General features: G+C 38.5%; 1 protein-coding gene and 1 pseudogene across 2 annotated transcripts; one reads left to right on the forward strand and one right to left on the reverse strand.

The window, feature by feature from the left end:
- Positions 1-4884: 4884 nt before the first annotated feature.
- Positions 4885-15511, reverse strand: LOC143880158 (protoporphyrinogen oxidase 1, chloroplastic-like; annotated as a pseudogene). The gene is made up of 9 exons (XR_013251512.1): positions 15105-15511; positions 12802-12987; positions 12539-12623; positions 9432-9579; positions 9257-9337; positions 8732-8903; positions 8342-8501; positions 7165-7268; positions 4885-5262 (listed from the first exon to the last, which is right to left on the reverse strand). The product of XR_013251512.1 is annotated as a protoporphyrinogen oxidase 1, chloroplastic-like (transcript).
- Positions 15512-15862: 351 nt separating this feature from the next.
- Positions 15863-19144, forward strand: LOC143878874 (protein FAR1-RELATED SEQUENCE 5-like). The gene is made up of 4 exons (XM_077381086.1): positions 15863-16059; positions 16374-16441; positions 17351-19018; positions 19131-19144. The coding sequence occupies exons 3-4, from the start codon at positions 17359-17361 to the stop codon at positions 19142-19144; spliced, it is 1674 nt and encodes a 557-aa protein (XP_077237201.1). The 5' UTR covers positions 15863-16059; positions 16374-16441; positions 17351-17358.
- Positions 19145-19149: the final 5 nt, after the last annotated feature.

Raw genomic sequence — 19149 nt, forward strand, 5'->3', positions numbered from 1 at the left:
CAAAAGACATACCTTTTTGTAGACGATATTCCATGCAAACTTATGGAGAAGAGGGATTTGGTCTAGAGAGAGGGCTTGAATTTTCTAAGAGAGGGGTTCTCTCCTCTTTTCTTTTTTTTTTCTTCTTTTCTTTGGTGAGATGAGAGGGTATTTATAGGAGAATGGGATAGGAGGTTAGGTGAGGTTAGGTGAGGTTAGGTAAGGTTAGGTGAGGTTAGGTGATGTTAGGTGAGGTTAGGTGAGGTTAGGTGAGGTTTGGATGGTTATGATGGGAGGAGAGGTTAGGTGAGGTTAGGTGAGGTTTGAATGGTTAGGATGAGAGGAGAGGTTAGGTGGTTTTGGATGGTTAGACCCAGGTCATGATCTGCCATTGATCTAACGATTTACGGAAATCGGGTCTCGGAATGGAATCAGGGTCCGGGCTATGAAGTGACCCTAGCTTATTTTGTCCCGATTGATGATCCGTAAAGTCAGATCAAGATATTAATGACCTAAAACATATAAATCAATGATAGAGGGGGTTCTCACATGGATTTAACACACTAATTTATTTGTTGATTAAAACAAAACAAAATGGGGTGTCTACAGGTAGTAATATGGAAGGGTTTGTACTCCATTTCTCCATTTCCACATTAGCTACAACAACTCAAGCATCAAGGAAATGCTTTTCAATGAAATAAAAGGTATAGTAAGATAGACATGCTGTTCAATTGCATCCCATTATCAGCATCTTGTCTTTATCTCCTCCCATCAAAAGGGTAGACAATCTGCCCCTCCTCTTTCTTCTAGTGCTCCTCTCATTTCCTTTAATATTTTTAACCAAAGCAAATCCAGAAAAGAATTCTACTTAATTCTTGCTTTTCTTTTCAAGCTACCAATTTATTTAATTAATTACCATAACCCCTCCACATGACCAACAAGCCAAGCAAGAGCCGACGACATCATTTCTCCGTGCGACTAAACCTTTATTATTAAGATAATATATAATATAGTAATAGTAATACTAACAATGATATGATTATTTACTAGGTGTAAAGAGGGGATTGTGTTTCCACCACCCTAGACAAATTGGAACACCCATAGCAAACATAAAGCTTTCAGAATATATTGCATGGGACCCATGTCGCCCGAAAAATCTCGAGCGCCGATCACGTGCTCTTATGGATATTGTGAGGCTAATTAATTGTTAAGATATAGTAGTTCTTGAGTAGCTAGCCATTGAACATTGGATACCTAGGGTTCCAGGGTCTTTTAAAATCAAACCAAATGCCATTGGTATTCAGAATTAGGCCCCACAAGTATTATACAAAATGGCATGCATCGGAATGTATTCATGGATATGAGAGGGTAGATGTAGGGAAGGTATTTTAAGGTGATTTTATACCAATGTAAGAGAAGAAAGAAAGAAAGAATAGGGAATGAGGAGATGATAAGTGCATTTGGATAATTTCAAGAAGTGTAGGGACTTGGTAGAAAGAAAGGGTTTTGTCTAGGTTACAAGAGTGTGTGATATTTTTTTAAAAATTTGGAGAGGAGAGGAGACAAGATGGGGGCATGTGGTTTGAAACTTTGGAGTTAGAAAAGTGAAAGGCACTTTGGATTTGATGGGAGTGTTGAGGTTTTAAACTAATCAAAGATAGCCTCTCAAAAGAGCAGACATAGGAGACATGCAATCAAGTCAATCCTGGTCACAAGGGGAAAAAGCAACCCCAAACTACTAACAAATTCTCTCTCTCAATGAAAGAGAGGGGAGCTAACTTGGTCCCAAAGAAAAGCCAATGGGTAAGATTGGCTTGTAACAAGGGGGAAAAGAAAAGAAGAAAAAGGAAAGGGTTTGGTGGTGCCCCCTATGTTGCTTCCCTTAGCCATCTTTCTCTTTCTCCAATGACTTCGATAACTTGCACTTTGTGTGCAACTCAAGCATATATATTGTGCTCAAAGTTCAAAGTTGATACCGAACAAGAAGACATGGGAGAGTTGGGTGAGATGAAAGTTGAGAGCGACCTCGTTTGAAGCGCCTCAATGGACCACCACACCAGCATCTCATTACACTTGCCCCCATTTACCCATACATGGGTTTTCCTCTGCAAGCCCAATAAAGCCACTTAGGAAATCCCTCCCCTCTTCTTCTATTTACAGCCTCTATGCTCCATTCCTTCTCCATCATGTCTAATCCTTCCCTTGGGCTTTGATTTTCTTCAGTCAAAGTTGCCTTTACATTTGATTTTCCCATGGAACCTTTGTTCACATAATGGGCTTCAAGAGGCATGATCGTATTTCCTGCCTTGCTTTATGGACAACTTCCTATTTCCTACAAAAGAGTGGGGGCAGGGTGTAAATGGACGTATAAGGTCCCCTGGATTCAAAGAATCCGACCGCTAATAGGCAAAGTTTTGGATAATCCAAACTGTGTCCATTGGATCTATATCGTAAGGCCTTAAATCATTTTGGATTGTGACCCAGACATAGCCACAAAATCTGATGGAGGGCCAAGATCCGGTTGGTGAAGGCCAATGTATAAAAATACCCTTCACATTTTCAGTAAGGGAGATGATAAATTCACCCCCTGTAGGATTTTTCGCACCCTTTAAGGTGAATTGACGTCAAAAAGCATTAATGTCTATTCACGTCACCCTCCTTTTCGACGCTTTTTGACGTCAAAAAGTGTTACAGGGTGCGAATAATCCTATAGGGGAGCGAATTTATCATCTCCCATTCATTAATTTATGCATGTTCATGTGAGGTATTTTCATAACATCAAACAACCTTTTTTTTTTATGGGTAAGCTGGGGTTTAACGGAGACCCCTACCGATTTATCAGATAAAGAGGAAGATGATACAATAAAAGCACAAAACCATCCCTAACTCGGAACATGCGATAGGGAGAGAACCAAAGGCTCAACACATATGCCCGACAAACCCTAAGGATAAGAGATCTAAATGCTCAATGCTTGTGAATTACATAATCAACTAGTTTGGTAGGGGTATGAATCATCAAACAACCTTACTCAAAACGACAAAATACACTACATTTTCCCGCTTCTGCTTTGATGATTATTCTCTTCACTCTCTAGGGTTACTTCCCTCTCCTAACCTAAGTTCTAACTTTGTACAATAAGGTCCGATTCGACCTGGATTGTGACATGGACATGGAAAGTAGGATAAAAAAGCACTCTAAAAAGGATCAGACCGATAAGAGATCCAAACAAATCGTGAATCAGACGTAGGTGGATCTTGAAGTGGATCTGTTGACACCCCTAGGTGGGACCGTGGGGGTGTTTTGACTAAATTTAAGCTAACAAAATTCATCCCCTTAAACAAGCTAAAAATAACCAACCTAAACAAATAATGGGAATCATTTTCTCAGAAGCATTAATGTGAGAAGTTTATGAGAAACCTTACCCTTGTGCAAACGAAGAGATTTTCATAGTAACAAAACTAGTCCTCTAAAACACAAAAATTATAATATTTTTGCATAGAGAGCATAGGTGGAAAATGAAATTTGGAATTTGATTTTCCCCTGAATAAAAGGACATGGTTTGAATTACAGGTGCAACTCGGGTCGATTTTTGGGAATTCATGTTGAGCCTTTACTATAAAATTGGGTCAATTTTGGGTTGATTCCAAATCATCTTTTTAGCAAAAGCTCAACCCAACCAGACCCAAATTGCAACCCTAGTTTCATGCCATCCAGAATGAGATTTGATTGGTGCCCAAAATCTATGTGGATTTGACACTAAGACAAGTTTTAAGTGTTGTTAGTCTCTAATAATTGGATTTTTATATGGTGTCCAGGCATATATACTGGTATAAGGGCAGCCACTATTGATATTTGATCCAAGGATAAAGAGAATCCTTGGTTTTTATCCTCTTGATCGTTGGATCAAATATCAAGGGTGGATAGCCTGATACGCCAGTACACCTGGTCACCATATAATTTCTCCCTAATAATTAATTCTTCTTAAATTTATAATCGGGAAGGGAAGTGATATATCCTCGCCTGTTTTTTTACTTGGGACAGCCACCTCTAGTGTATCTATGACTGCTAAGGGGCTGGTGGCTGTCCCATTCGCTAAACCAGTTTCAGATTTAGGAAAGCGTGCTCTTGAGGGTTTTTTTGTTGTACCGAACGAGGAGCTATAAGGCTTGACTATTGACCTTAGTGGTGAACATTAATATTGTTCAGAGTAGATGATGTTATAGAAAACATTCTTAAGTCATTGTTGTGGTTATAACAGCCATGTATTTTGGAGTGGCAATGACAGCAACATCTATAGCAAATGCAGGCAGGGAGACTCCCATCTGGCGGTGACAACAAAGATGTCGCCGATATTTCTTTTCGGCTAACAAACAAGTATAAAAACCGGTGCACTAGAAACGTCGGGAGGATAAGGGCAAAAAGTTGGAAGAAGGAAGTGCTATGTGGGAGAGAGTTGGAGAATACATATTTGATAATTAATACTTTCTAATACCTTATATAAAATGCCGCAGCTGACAATATTAATTATTAGAGACCCAACTATATACATTATACATATACTATCAGCCGATATTTTCTGGTATTAAAAATCTGTGTATGACAGCATTTCATTAACAAAATTATTGTGCACGTGTATCATTTAGAAAAGTTAACGTCATAAAACTTGTACGCATAATATATACAATATATTGGGCATGGCCGGTAAAAAAATATTAAATTGTGCATTGGATCAAGCCAGAAGATTGAAAAGTACTCTCATTTTGTCCAAAAAATAAAGAAAATTTTTGCCACTGAAGAAAAACTCAGTAAAATATTCGCAAAGCAAAATCAATACACCATCCTATGGGTACATTTTAACCAAAAAGGAATTGAAATAGCAACTTAAAACAATCACCCAAAATCAATTGGCACATGAAGATTAACTGCATTTAATTTAATAATAGAAACCTAATACATCAAACCAAAATTTTCTTTTTCCAACTTACTTGTACATACACTTTGCCATGTAATTAGATACCTCCACAGCACTCTCATACGCTCCCTCGATGCAACGGCCCAAGGCTACGCCAGACACATAATTGCCTCGAAGAAATATCCCTTCAAATCCGCCATCTCTGAGGGCAGCTTTCGCGGCTTCAAGAAGATCGAGATGACCAATCAAGAACTGCGGTATGGCTTGCGGCCATAATCTCACAGCGAGAACAAGAGGGGTCCTTGGCATTTGGATTTATAAGCATTTTTCGGAGGTCACGGTCTACTGTCTCCACAAGGTTGCTCTCATTCTGCAATCATAATAAGGTTAAAAGTTAGAACATACAGCAATCAAGTGATTATTCCACATGTATCTGGAAACTAAATCAAGCTTTGTTAACAGGGCTACATGTAAGGCACAATACAAGTGATATGATTAGGCAAAACAATATTCGAGATCCAAAGATATGCATGAGTTTTGGGTGTATGATTAGGCAAAACCCAATATTCAAGATGCAGAGAAATGGATGTGCCAGTCTATTAGAGAAATTATGTCTGCACCATAGTTGCCGGAAACTCCTTGGGTGGGTGGGTGGGTGGGAAACCCGTTTCCCCTAAAATGCGTTTCTCGTGGTTGGGAAACTCGTTGCCCCTGAAATGAGGGAAACACGTTTCGGAAACGTTTCCAAAATATGATACAAAATTGGAGAAATGTTTATGAAACACGTGGGAAACATATGGAAAACTTATGTAAATAATGTGTAAATGCGTGATAAACGTATGCAACACTCGTAGAAAGTGCATATGAAATGTGTAGGAAACATGTGTGGAACTTAGGAAAATCATTTTGAAAAAAACACATCATTTCCTAAGACGTTTCTCGTATGATTTTCTATTGTTTCTTTTTTCTAGTTTCCCCTATATTTTTTTTCATGCGTTTCCCGTTTCCGTTTTACGTTTCGTTTCTGGAATTCGTTTCCCACCCTGATAACTATGGTCTGCACTCCTTTGTTTTACGCTCACTTCATTTTACACTAAAGGCTATTAAAACTCCCCTGGAGATATCAACAGCCGGTAAAAAGGGTTTAATAAAGTGAGGAATGCCACTATCAAAACCAGGGACTGTGGAGATAATTTCCTATGTGTGTGTCAGTGTTTCTGTTAGAAATATTGGCATTTGTTGTCTGGGTGAATGGATATTGGCAAAAGGATTTATCATGAAAAATTGGTGGTTTCTTTACCAAAGTAGACTGGTGCATATTACAACTTAAGGGAGAACATGCATTCGTGGAAGCTTAGATGTTAATTTTGTTACAGTGGCCGTTTTGTTTTTTCTCCTAGAGTAGAACTCTCTACAAATTTTGGAAAGAAAATTTAAATTGAAAAAAGATATTGAAAAAAAGTAGAATATATTTTGACCAAAATTGTGTTGTAGAACCAAACTTAGAGATCAAACACGAAAAAATGACAAAAAATGGTTGTTAGTTACCTCTGTTTAAGGGTTTTGGTTTGGAAAACAAAAAAACCCAAATCTAACCAAAAGAGGGAATTTTGGACGGACTCATTTGATATGGGATAAATCTCTTATAGACCAGTCAACAAGCATACAAAAAGTACGAAAGAAGGTCAAAAGATTCACCAAAAAAAAATCAACTGTTAAGTACGCTGTTTTTATCGGTTCTGGATGGAACAAGGTGTTCATAAAGTAATTTCGGGAATAACACTTTCCAGTTGAAATTTATGCAATTTCCTGGAATTCCGACCTCAATGTTTCGTTTGGTAGGTTGTTCCGGAATATCCTGGAATAGAATATTTCGGAAGTTTCATCCGTAAAGAAACAGAATTAACAACTACGCATGAGACTATCCAAAAGTATCATAACTATACTATTATGTGATACAAGATCTGATATGAACGTGTAGTTTCAAAATGAAGCATCCGTGTAATATAACATTAGAACCTGAGTTATTTAAATAGGAACTGAATATTCAGACCTACTGAAATTTGTTTGAAAAAAAAGTTAGGATTGATTTCAATGCCTGATGCAATCATATCTTCCAGTTCATGCATATGCAAATAGCATTTCCATCACCAAACCTCGTTAATGTTTAAGAGCAACATCAATCTAATCTTTGTCTATTAAAAGTAACAGATTCCTATCATGCATTTGCCTATGCTCTCCCGAATAATAAACTGCAATATGAGTTGCATACCTTGGAAACAATTCCTGCATTCATAGCCCCTCCAATGTAGTTCAAAAGGAGCACCCTACCCGGTGGTGCTCGGTTAGGAAAGAGAGATGAAGTGTATAATGTTCCTGGACAGCAATTTCATTGCACTGAGATATACTAACGATTCCACAGCTCCAAAAGATAAAAGCAGTTACTAAAATTAGTAGCAGCACAAACCAGCAGCACAAACCATCTACATTGTTTCAAGATGTAACCCAAGGAAGGAATTCAGGTCAAGTATCAACCTCATTATGTTACAAAAATCTTTTAGCAGCAACCATACTCCTAGGTACAGTTTTTGCAGTTAACAGGTCATTCAAGAAATGCTCGACCCAGGTTAGGTTGGTAAAAGTAAGAATTAGAGGTGAATGAAGGTGTATCCTCTGTAACTTCATCTCAAATCTCATCATGGACATCCAAGTCAAACTTCTATCCTCTGAAGGGAAAGAAACCAGCCAAAAAAAGAAATTTATATTCTCAATTGTATTAGACATCCAAACAACCAAACAATTGATGGAAAAAAAAAATCTGAACAAAGATCTTTGACGCAACTATATGATTTTTCAGATAAAAATCAAGACCAAGTCTTTGCCTTCTCCATCAAACCAAAGAAAGAGTCTACTAATGTCACTGAAGACCAAGCTACTCGCCAAGCCATTCAGATTTCCATTGACGAGGAGATCGAACACATAAGATTCAAAACTTACTCTCCGCTTGTGATTCAATCAACAAAAAAGAAACACCATGTCCTTGGATGCAAGGATTCACTCTTGTGAACAAGATTTAAGTGATGGAAGACTTCTCACACTTGGTGAGAAGAAAATACTGCATGATTTTCTTTCTAAACCCACAGCTAGGCTTAATTCATGTGATAATCTTCCTTGTAATTTCCCGCACATGAATGGGAAAAATCAGCGACTGCATGGAAAATGGAACATTATTTAAAGATAAAGGTCGGGGTCCAGCCAAAGCAGCGTACACACCAGAAAGAAAAATAGTACTGCTAACAAAAGGATAAGAGAGACTCGAGAGATATGCTAGTGATATGCAATATGAGAGGACGATAATGACAAAGATGCGGATCAGATGACATCTATGGAAACAAAATTCATGTTGAAGCATATGCAAGCAAGGGGAAGAAGCTCATAGGAAAGAATACCCAAAGTCTCTACTCCTTGACTGCGTGGATGTAACTGGCCAAATCCCTTAAGTTCACCATCTATCAAGCATTCCTTCCGAATTGCTTCCTTTGGGTATGAAACAGTAACTGCTGCAACTGGTGGATAGTAGAACTTTGAGAGGGCATCAGAGGCCACATTCTGCCAATAAAGAAATTACAAACATAAAAAAATAAAAATAAAAACGAGCATTCCATTTCCATCAAGAATAGAAATAAAATATGAATAATGAGAAATGGACACTAATGGAGTGGAGAAGGCAAGATAATCATGAGACACTGCATGTGCAATCAACAATGGAGTGGAATATGAACACAAACAATGCAAAAATACCAAATTATGATCTACAAGGGTTCAGGAATGGAACATACAGAAAGAGGATGAAACAAACTACTTGCAACATAGGATGGAACAGTCATGACAACACTTTTGGTCTGGACAGAGATCAACCCTTCTGGTGTATCATATGTCAAAATATATCCTCTGCTGTCCCACTTTTTGATGCTTGATAGTTTCCAAGAGAGTTTGACTTTGCTACCCAACCTGAAAGCTAAGGAAAACTTAGTTAGGACCATCAAATTTTTTGGAGGAAGTGTTAATTTATCAACAGAAGATTCAACATCAGAAGTATTGATATGAACATGCAAAACCCTTGTTAGTGCTTTCTTCATAGAATATTTCTCAACAATTATAGTGAGGACATAGTATTTGCACATAAAATGCTGGGCCAGCTCTAAATAAAAATACATAACCCAGCTACCCCGGACATCTGTCCCTTTCTGATATTCCATAAAATATGCTATGGATTATAAGACTAATAGTGCTTTGGAATAGCATCATCAGAAGAAAAAAAAAAGGATTATTGAAAAAAATAAACACACTATGATCAAATATACCTAGCGGAAATTGCATTAGGCAGCATAGCAAGCCCTTTCCGAAATGATCCAACAGTCTGACCCTTTGGTTTGGGCAAACGCCTGCATTTTAACTGAATTCAATCTATTGGAGCATGCTATGACCAACTGAAGCAAGCTACAAGGAAAATGAGGCTCAGTATATCAGCTTTATTACGGATCTCGAGGTGGTTTTGGATTTTTGTTCCTCTCTTGAATTGCTTTGAAAGTGCCACCAATGATACTACCACCCGTCTTCTCTAGATTCCAAACTTTGCCAAATGCCGCTTTCATGCTCAGCTTCGTGGGATCACCTGCATAAACACCTGCACCCAAAGCTACTTTCCGTTAGAATGAGATTAGAGCAACCCATCTAAGAAAAGCAATCCCAATCATAATGTTCTATACTATGCTCTACTACAACAGTCTCGACTAGAAGAATTGGAGCCTTGGATATTATACTTGGACATTTACACAGTAAGATATACTTGAGCATTCACACAGTAAGATGTCTTCAGATGAACAGTGCAAAGAAAACGCAGCATATGAGAAGACTAGCATCCTGATTCCTGAATTCCTCCCTAGAAAGGAAGAGGTATGTAGGAGGGGCCAAGGATGGGGAAGAATCAAGTGATAAAGAAAGAAAGTTTTCATTGGGGAATCACCGTGTTGCAAATATAAGGATGCCGAAGAAGATGCTCATTTTTTACTGGGGGGGATGTATTTCAGGATGTTTTGAGGCAGAGGAGAAGAATCTCAAGAGGACTCCTATGGCTCTTCGCCTGACTTGGGGGAAGTGGTCAGACTGGTGCAGTTTAGCGGAGGAGGGCAATAGCAATTGTGGGTAAATTGGAGATGGCTATACATTATGCATCTGGATCATGAAATCCTGCAAGATGTTTGAATGTTATGCGCTTCAAGTAAATTCCTATGGATGAGGAAGGTGGGTGAAAAAAAAATGATTGCATGGGAAAAAAACAAATGGGGCGGAGCTGTTCAAGCAAAAGGTTTGTTCTCCAATTCAGAATCTTCACCAGAGAGGGAGTCAGGGTTGGGGTTCAGTGGTAAAGTCTCCAGAGATGAGCTGGATTTGGGGGAAACCTTAAAGAGTATACTTTATTGGGAAGGAGAAGAGGCTGTTGTTGTTTTATAGGATAGCAAAGAGGAAGTTTTGGGTGGGGGGCGAGTTGCTGTCCTGTAGCAATCAGAAGGGACAGCAAAGAGAACTAAGGAATCTACCTTCTTCACTTAACCACAGGGGAGACTGGGAGAGGTGTCTAATTAGAGTTTTATCCATGAAGCTTGTCACATGGAAGATGATGGGCCTTGGGCGGTCGAAAAAAAAAGGCTATTAGACAAATCGTTATGCAAAGGCTGATAAGTTCCCCATTTAAGAATCCAAGCTGGATGTGTAACAGATATCATAATGAAGAGTAGGGCATGAGGAGTTGTGATTTTTTCACCAGCAAGGGGTATGGGTAGAGGTATCATGGTGTGGGACTTAGATTATGAACAAATATATCCAGTACACAGTGCTTTCGTTATCAGTTAATTTACTCTTCGATAAGGTAATTTTAGGTGTGTCCTTGCTGCACTTTATGGGCCGATGGATTGCAAAACTTGCAGGAATTTGTGAATAGAGCCGGATGAAGTCAAAACTCAAGAAACTGTTGGAATGAGCCATGGTGTATTGATGGAAACTTGAATATGATACGGCTTACCCATGAGAATAATGGAAGCATTAGAATATAGTAAGCATGATAAATATTGTGAATTCATCAATAAGAAAGGCTAGGTGGATCTTCCCATGGGGTTAGCACTGTACCCTTGGGCCAATAATAGAGAGGTTCTGGTGATGACGGATAGATTTCTCGTCTCTAATAATTGGACGGATCATTTTCATGGGGTCAGTCTCCATAGACCTCTATCGGATCACACTCTGATTCTTTAAGAGATGGATGCTATTAGCATAGGCCTGCCCCTTTTTGCTTTAAAAATTAGTCATTGGAAGTCCAAGCTTCAAAAAAGAAGATAAGAGGCGGGTCAAGATCGTGGAGGCTAGATGGGAAGTGTCCAAATTCTCTAGGAAACTAAATGAGCTTAAGATATAGATCAAGTGGTAGAAATTGACTTTGTGTGACTTCATTGACCATACAAAGCTACTATTATAAGTGAAATACGGCAGTTTGATAAGGTGGAAGAAACTAGTAACCTCACCCAAGAGGTGTCTTTGAGGTGATTTGAGCTTAAAAAAGAATTTGAAGTCGCTAGATGGGAAGAGGTCGGTGGGTGGAAAGATCCAAGGCTTCGTAGCTAAAATGTGACTACAATAACATAACATTCTTACACAGAATCGCAATAGCAAGAAGACACCCAGATCACATTAAATTCCACATAGTTAAATAGATGTCTACTTGACGATAAGATTGGGAGAAAGATACTATAATATGTTACTACATGAGTCTAACAATATTCAGTGGCGGCCTTTGCTTGAAGGTTTTGTTTCCTTACTTCACATCTTGAGAAAGCTAGCAACTGGTTAGAGAGTGTTTTTGAGGAAAGGGAAATTAGAAAGTCATTTGCTCGACAAGGCTACGGTCCAAATGCTTTTATCATGGATATTTACCAAGATAATTGGGGGTTGATTAAAGCCAAGCTTCAGTGTCTTGAAAAAGTTCTATGGAAAAGGTTTAGTCATCAAATAGGCAAGTGTCACATTCATTACCTTTTTCTCCAATAAAGAAGGACGGCCTATTGGTTTTGTGCAGTGTTTCAAAACACGGATTCGGGTCAAAACGCGGCCAAAGCAAATTCTAGTCGACTCGGCACAACACGGTCGAGTACTCAGTTGAAGCGGCTGAATACTTCATTGATGCAGTCATAACTTGACAGAATCATAGGGGTTTTGATTGACTTTGTAGGGCAAAAAGCAGACTAAGACCAGAACGCGGCCAAAGTAGAAGAGAGTTGACTCGGGGGAGTCCATGGTGACACAGGGAAGTTTTGAAACCATGGTTTTGTGGGAAGTATCTACAAGATAACCCATGTCAATCACACTTATCGACATTGAAGTTGAACAGTACATCCAAGATGGACAACAACTCATCGTGAAGCATGTGCTATATTGTTTATTGCAATGTTTGGGAATGCTATTTGATAGTATTCATATAATGAACTTTTAGATCCATTACAAAGACATATATCAGCAGAGATTAGAAACTAAAATGCAACAAGAAGCTCTTGAACAAAAATCGAATTGACACAGTAAGTTATGCACCTGAACACCTGAACAGAACGGCTCTATCAATCGCTCAAAAACCTCATCACCAAGATTACGACGTACAAAGTCTTCAACTGATTCCTCATGACCCTGTAACCTTTGTCAAATGCTAATATATGAGGAAAGTATTTGAGAATGTATACTATCTGATGCACAAGTAAATAAAGATTTACACGAATCAACTATATTATGTATGACTGCATGAAAATGCAAGACCATGTGCAACCAAATTCTAATGTGTTCACAGAGAAGAATCATGAGGACAAACTGGTGGAGGAGGACGAATGCCAATAGCACCAAATCCAGCTCTGATCTTCCCGGGAAAGCTCATCAAGTCAAAGAAAGGCAAATCGGTTGGCTTTGAAGGCACTGGCCTCAATTTTCCACCCCACAGTACAAAACGTGGAGCATTAGGATCACCCAATACAAGATCATCCTTCAAACCACTATCTACCTGCAATGCCCATAAAAATTAATGTACACATTCATTAGAAGTATGAATCAAGAGAAAAAGAACACTTTATATAGTAGCTCCTTTGACCGGAAAATTTGTTCTTTCCATATAGTAAGTGAAGATTGAACACTCAATGAAAATATGATAAGAAATAATCGACAAAACAAGCATATGCCAGGCAATGAATGAAAAATATCAGATAAAAAGAGACTTCAAAGTTTAGAGAAACGAAAGTGAAGGTTTATTATAACAGTAACGGAAAAATAAACCATATAATATAGTGCATAGACACTCTATGTACTTTCCCTTTAGAAAACGACCAAGTTCGGTAGTAATTCATCTCAAGGTTCATTTGAACTTAAAGTTTAAAGCAGATTTTATTTAAAGCAATTTTCCTCTAAAATACTAAGTCTCGCTTCATATACACCTTTCCGAGACAGGCTGCTCTCAATTGTTGAGTTGGGCAATTAGAGGCGTTCTCATACCATTGGCCAAACCAGAATATTTCTCTGAATTCCAAGCACCTAAGCAGTACATGAACCATCTGCTTTCCACCAATAAGACAATGGCACTTTATGGGACATTTCATATGCCCATAAATGCATGAAATTCCAACTTACTGTTGCAAATTCTGAGAGTTGGGCAATTAGAGGCATTCTCATACCCTCAGCCAAACCAGAAATTTTCTCTGAATTCCAAGCACCTAAGCAGTAGAAGAACTATCTGCTTTCTACAAATAAGACCATGGAACTTTATGGACCATTTTATACGCCCATAAATGCATGAAACTGCAACTTACGGCTGCAAATTGATCCATGATGCATGGCTCTGATAAAATGGGCTACAAATAGTGCATCTACTTCAGATCAAAAGGTTACGAATCTGACTCTTGTTGTGATTACCTGCATATTTTTTCCTTCACTGACTGAGTCATTCGACCATTGAACTCAATTTTCCGTCGATCCTAGTTGACTCAGTCAATTTCCATCCCAACTTATCATGTTTGTCAATTTCCATCACAACTTGTCGTGTTTTAGTAGCATGATGATTACAGCAAGGTCTGTGTTCCAAATAGAACCCTTGCATATATGGGGAGACCTCAATTACATGTGTCTTTCTTGGGTATGCAACAGATTATGGTAGCTCCGAGGTGTATAGAACATAGAGCATCTTCAAGAAAGATGCATAAATCAAGTAGTACCAAATTCTCAGTAATCAGATTGAGATTGTCATAATCCTCCTCAATTACAAAATCAATCCCCATCCAAGATGCTTCAACATTCCAAATATTAGATTATGGATGCAATTTATTCAAAAGAACACAAGATCTAACATTCTCAACTACATTTTAATATCACAATCAAAGGCAATATATAGAACTCTTTGGATTCCATTAAAATGGGTCGTTATTTGTAGATAAGTTTATTTGCTTTGATCTTACTTGCAAAGTGGACATTAAGGCTACGTGAATTCCAAAATAATTTCAATACCAAGCTCAATTTTAACATTCTCAGCTGACATTCAGATATCACAATCAAATACAAGATGTAAATTGCGAATTAATTTCGATATCAAGCTCAATTTCAAGATTCAAACCCTAGAAAAACAGAATAACAAAATCCCAGCTAATGATATTGGCACTACAGTGTTTTAATAATTGCACGAACTCAACTTGTCTTTTCTTTTTTAATTGGCTGATGACAGCTTTTTGGGAAGTGAAATAACATTTGACAACAAATTAAATAATAAGAGACGAGATGAGTTAGTGCAATTATTAAAAAAATGGTAGTGCCGATATCATTTGGCTATCTAAATTGCGAATTAATTTCGACATCAAGCTCATAACAAAAGCCCTAACAACCACATACCACTAGTTAATTTTGATAATTGCGAACTCAACTCGTCTTTTCTTTTATAATTGGCTTATGACAGCTTTTTGGGAAGTGTAATAACATCTGACAACAATTGAAATAATAAAAGACAAGAAGAGTTAGTGCAATTATAAAAACATGGTAGTGCCAATATCATTTTCCTATCTAAATTGCGAATTAATTTCAATATCAAGCTCAATTTCAAGAAGAAAAAGAATAATAACAAAAGAACTAACTACTTGATACCGCTAATGAGAGCATCGGATCGGACGGTTGAAAACTGTTGGGACCTTCTTCCCACAAGTACCCATCTCTTTCAACGGTCGTGATGTTCCCTCCGACCCGATCTCTCGCCTCCGTCACGATTAGATCTCCGGCGAGATCTCCGTGCTTCGTTGCGAGGGCATGGGCGATGCTCAGGCCACTGATTCCGGCACCGACTAGGACGCAATTGACGGAGTATGAGGTCGGAATCTCGCCGGAGGTGGATTTTGACGGAGAGACCGTTGATTTTCCGGCAATAGAGCAACGGAATTTGGATAGATTTCGGCCGTTGATTCTGGCGGGAAATGATGGATGGTATGGAAACGGAGGGAGATTTATTAGCGTGGCCATGCCCAGAGAGAGAGAGATAGAGAGAGGGAGAAATAGAGAGGGTACTCGTTATCTTTTATAAGGAGGGTGATATCCGACACCCCTTATTTTGATAATGCCACTGCCCACTATATATATATATATATATATATATATGAGGAAAAAGAGTATACGCTTGAAGCTCATTTGAGAAGGTGCGCTTGAAGAGAGAGATGTGCTCCCATTGGCTGCTTTAGTGGGCCCACTGGGAGAAGACGAAGATGAGGGAACGGCGTTACGGAGGGTGCGTCTTGGACGTACCTTCGAAAAAACGAAAATTGTAAACCCAAAAAACCAAACCGTACTCTCTTCTCTCCCTCTCTCTCTCTCTCTCTCTCTCTCTCTCTCTCTCTCTCGTATGCTCTGAAAAACCCAAGAAAAAAAAAAACCCAAGCATCCACGGCAGAAAACCCAAGCATCCACATCATCTTCTCCCATTGGCAGAAAAATCGCATACTCTTCTCTCACTCTCTCTCTCTCTGTCTGCAAGAAGCAAGAAAAAAATACCCTCGTACCTATTTGAAGCACCGACGACATCATCTTCTCAACGGCAGAAAAATCGAACCAGGTTAGTGCTTCCTTCTTCATCTCTCTATTCCTTTTTTTTTCTTTTTTTTAGCAGCCCTTTTTCATATTATTTTCGACGAGACAAATCTTGTTGGGTTTTCTCGTTTTCTTCAAATAGGGTTTTCAGCAGACCTATTTTCATCTTGTTAAATTATTATTTTTTGGGTAAAATAGGGCTGCTGAAAATCCTAAGCCTTTGATTTGGGTGAAATAGGGCTGGGGCATCTTGTTAAATTTGAAGAAAAGAAAAATCACATACTCTTTTTCAGTTTTTAAATTTGAAAAACCGACGACATCATCTTCTCCCATTGGCAGAAAAATCGCATACTCTTCTCTCTCTCTCTCGGTCTGCAAGAAGCAAGAAAAAAAAACCCTCGCACCAGGTTAGTGCTTCCTTCTTCATCTCTCTATTCCTTTTTTTTCTTTTTTTTAGCAGCCCTTTTTCATATTATTTTCGTCAAACAGGGTTTAGACGAGACAAATCATGTTGGGTTTTCTCTTTTTCTTCAAATAGGGTTTTCAGCAGACCTATTTTCATCTTGTTAATTAATTTTTTTTTGGGTAAAATAGGGCTGCTGAAAACCCTAAGCCTTTGATTTCGGTGAAATAGGGCTGGGGCGAAATAGGGTTGAAATAGGGTTTGATTTTGGTGAAATAGTGCTGCTGAAATAGGGTTTTCATGAGAAAAATCTTGTTTGGGTTCCATCTTTTTCATCAAATTGGGTTTTCAGCAGCCACATTTCATCTTGTTAAATATTTTTTGGGTGAAATAGGCTTTACATCAGAAAAAAAAGAGACATTTGATCTGTTTTTATTTTCAGAGGCCATCCGTTTGGGTTTCATCTTCTAGTTCTTTTGTGGATGAAATTGGGGTTCTCTTTTTTACTTTTTTCCCAACAGCCTTATTTCATTTGATTTTTCCAACAGCTTTGTTTAAAGGAAGGATTTCTTGTTACTTTTTGGGTTAAAAAGAGTTAGGCTCTATCTTGTTTAAACGAAGGATTTCTTGTTACTTTTTGTGAGCATGTACTGAGTTATTTTTTTTCCTTATTTATCTATTTAGGCTGGGTTAGTCATAAAAAAATAATTTGTGAAATATTTTTGTGAGTTAGCAAATTCCTACAACAATATTTTTGTGAGCATGTACTAAGTGTTTTTAGCTTCTATTCTTGCCAATGTGAAAAAAAAAACGTGATTATCTTTATCATCTATTCCTGTCTCTGATTTTCTTAGCTGTACATTTAACCATTTCTAATTATGCTGATGGGCCATGTCTATGTTGTATTTTTTAGGTTAAAAAATGGATCCATCTATTGATGAAGTAGATGCAAATAGTTTAATTGAGTTTGGCGATGGGATTAATCTTTGTGATGATAATTTAGGGTGGGATGGGACTATAGTTGAGGTTAATGATGGGGTGAATCTCAATGATGCTGAGCTAGTATCGGAGGCTAATGATGGGAAAGACGGAGATGAGGGTTGTACTGACGAAGTTACTAGTCCCAACGAGGTTGCCGGTGAGAAAAGTGTTATGAATAAGCCGTTTGTGGATCAAGTTTTTGAAACTTGGGAAGCTGCATATGAGTTGTACAATAATTATGCGTACGCTACTGGTTTTGGAGTACGAATATCTAGTACAATGAAGTCAAATATAACGAAGGAGGTCATATCGAGACAGTTTGTATGTGACAAAGAGGGACAGAAAAGGGTTAAGGAGAAGAGAGATGATGTTAAGGAGTTGAGGGAGCGTCGCCTTACCAGAATGAATTGTAAAGCGAAGACGATCATCAAGTTGAGAGATAATCAGTGGAAAATTACAACTTTCGACGACATCCATTCTCATGAGCTTACTTCCCCACTTAAAAGGCAAATGCATCATTCACATAGTCTGTTCCGTAAAAACAAAAGTTGTAAGAATTTGATTGAACAGCTCGGCGGAAGCAATTTCAAGCCTGCTCAGATAAAAAACGACATTAACTCTACTTCCAATGCTCCCGTGGTCTCAACAAATCAAGTTATTGCCCATTTGAGAGCACTTAGGGAGAACAATATGGGTAAAGAAGCGGTATCAGTGGCAAACCATTTCCAAAAGAGAAAGTCTGAAGACCCGAACTTCTATTTCGAGTTGGAGTTAGACGCGAATGGGACTTTGCGTTCGATGTTCTGGGCCGATTCAAGGGCAAGAGAAGCATACCTTACCTTTAGTGATGTGATCATATTTGATGTCACTTATAAAACGAACAGGTTTAAAATGCCGTTTGCACCGTTCACTGGAGTTAACCATCACAGGCAGTCGACTCTATTTGGATGTGCACTTCTTGCCGACGAGACAGAGGAGACTTTCACCTGGTTATTTGAGCAGTGGCTCACTTGTATGTTTGGTAAAGCTCCAGGTGCTATAATAACTGATATGGACGGAGCTATGAGAAATGCAATTAGGAAAGTGTTTCCACAGACCAGACATCGGTTTTGTTCGTGGCACATAAAGAAGCATCTCCTTGAGCATGTTGCAGACATGAGAGATGCCGACAGTGATTTCTACAAGGATTACAATCATTGGTTTTTTAGGAGAGAAATAGAGGATTCTGAGACAGAATGGAAAACTTTGGTTGATAAATATGATATTGATGAAAGTCATTGGTTAGGAAAAATGTGGGATCTCCGTGAGCATTGGGTCCCCGCCTATTGGAGAGACACATTCACAGCAGGAATGACATCTAGTCAACGGAGTGAAAGCATAAATTCCTTCTTTGATGGTTATGTTAACCAGAACACCTCCTTAGTTGAATTCTTGGGTCAATACGATAAGGCACTGGTTGAGCGGCGTAAAGCTGAATCCGAAGAAGATTTTAAGTCTAAAAATACAATTGCCAAATTGAACACAACTAGCCCATTGGAACGAAAGGCTGGAGAATTCTATATGAAGAAGATGTTCACCATATTCCAAGATGAGATGATGGGTAATTTTGCCTTATGGAAAGACAAGTTGGCAAAGAACGGTAATGTTGTGGAATACAGTGTAGGAAATAGGACAGATGACAAGAAGAAATACTTCAAGGTTCTGTTTGACAGTTCTAACGATGTAACTGCG

This window comes from Tasmannia lanceolata, unplaced genomic scaffold (genome assembly GCF_043159265.1).
Source record: "Tasmannia lanceolata isolate RefF3 unplaced genomic scaffold, GAP_Taslan_0.1 ptg000006l, whole genome shotgun sequence".
Taxonomy (NCBI): Eukaryota; Viridiplantae; Streptophyta; class Magnoliopsida; order Canellales; family Winteraceae; genus Tasmannia; species Tasmannia lanceolata.

What these genes read in the sequence shown, in the direction of transcription:
- LOC143878874 (XM_077381086.1), top strand. Translation starts at nt 17,359, where the DNA reads ATGGATCCATCTATTGATGAAGTAGATGCAAATAGTTTAATTGAGTTT.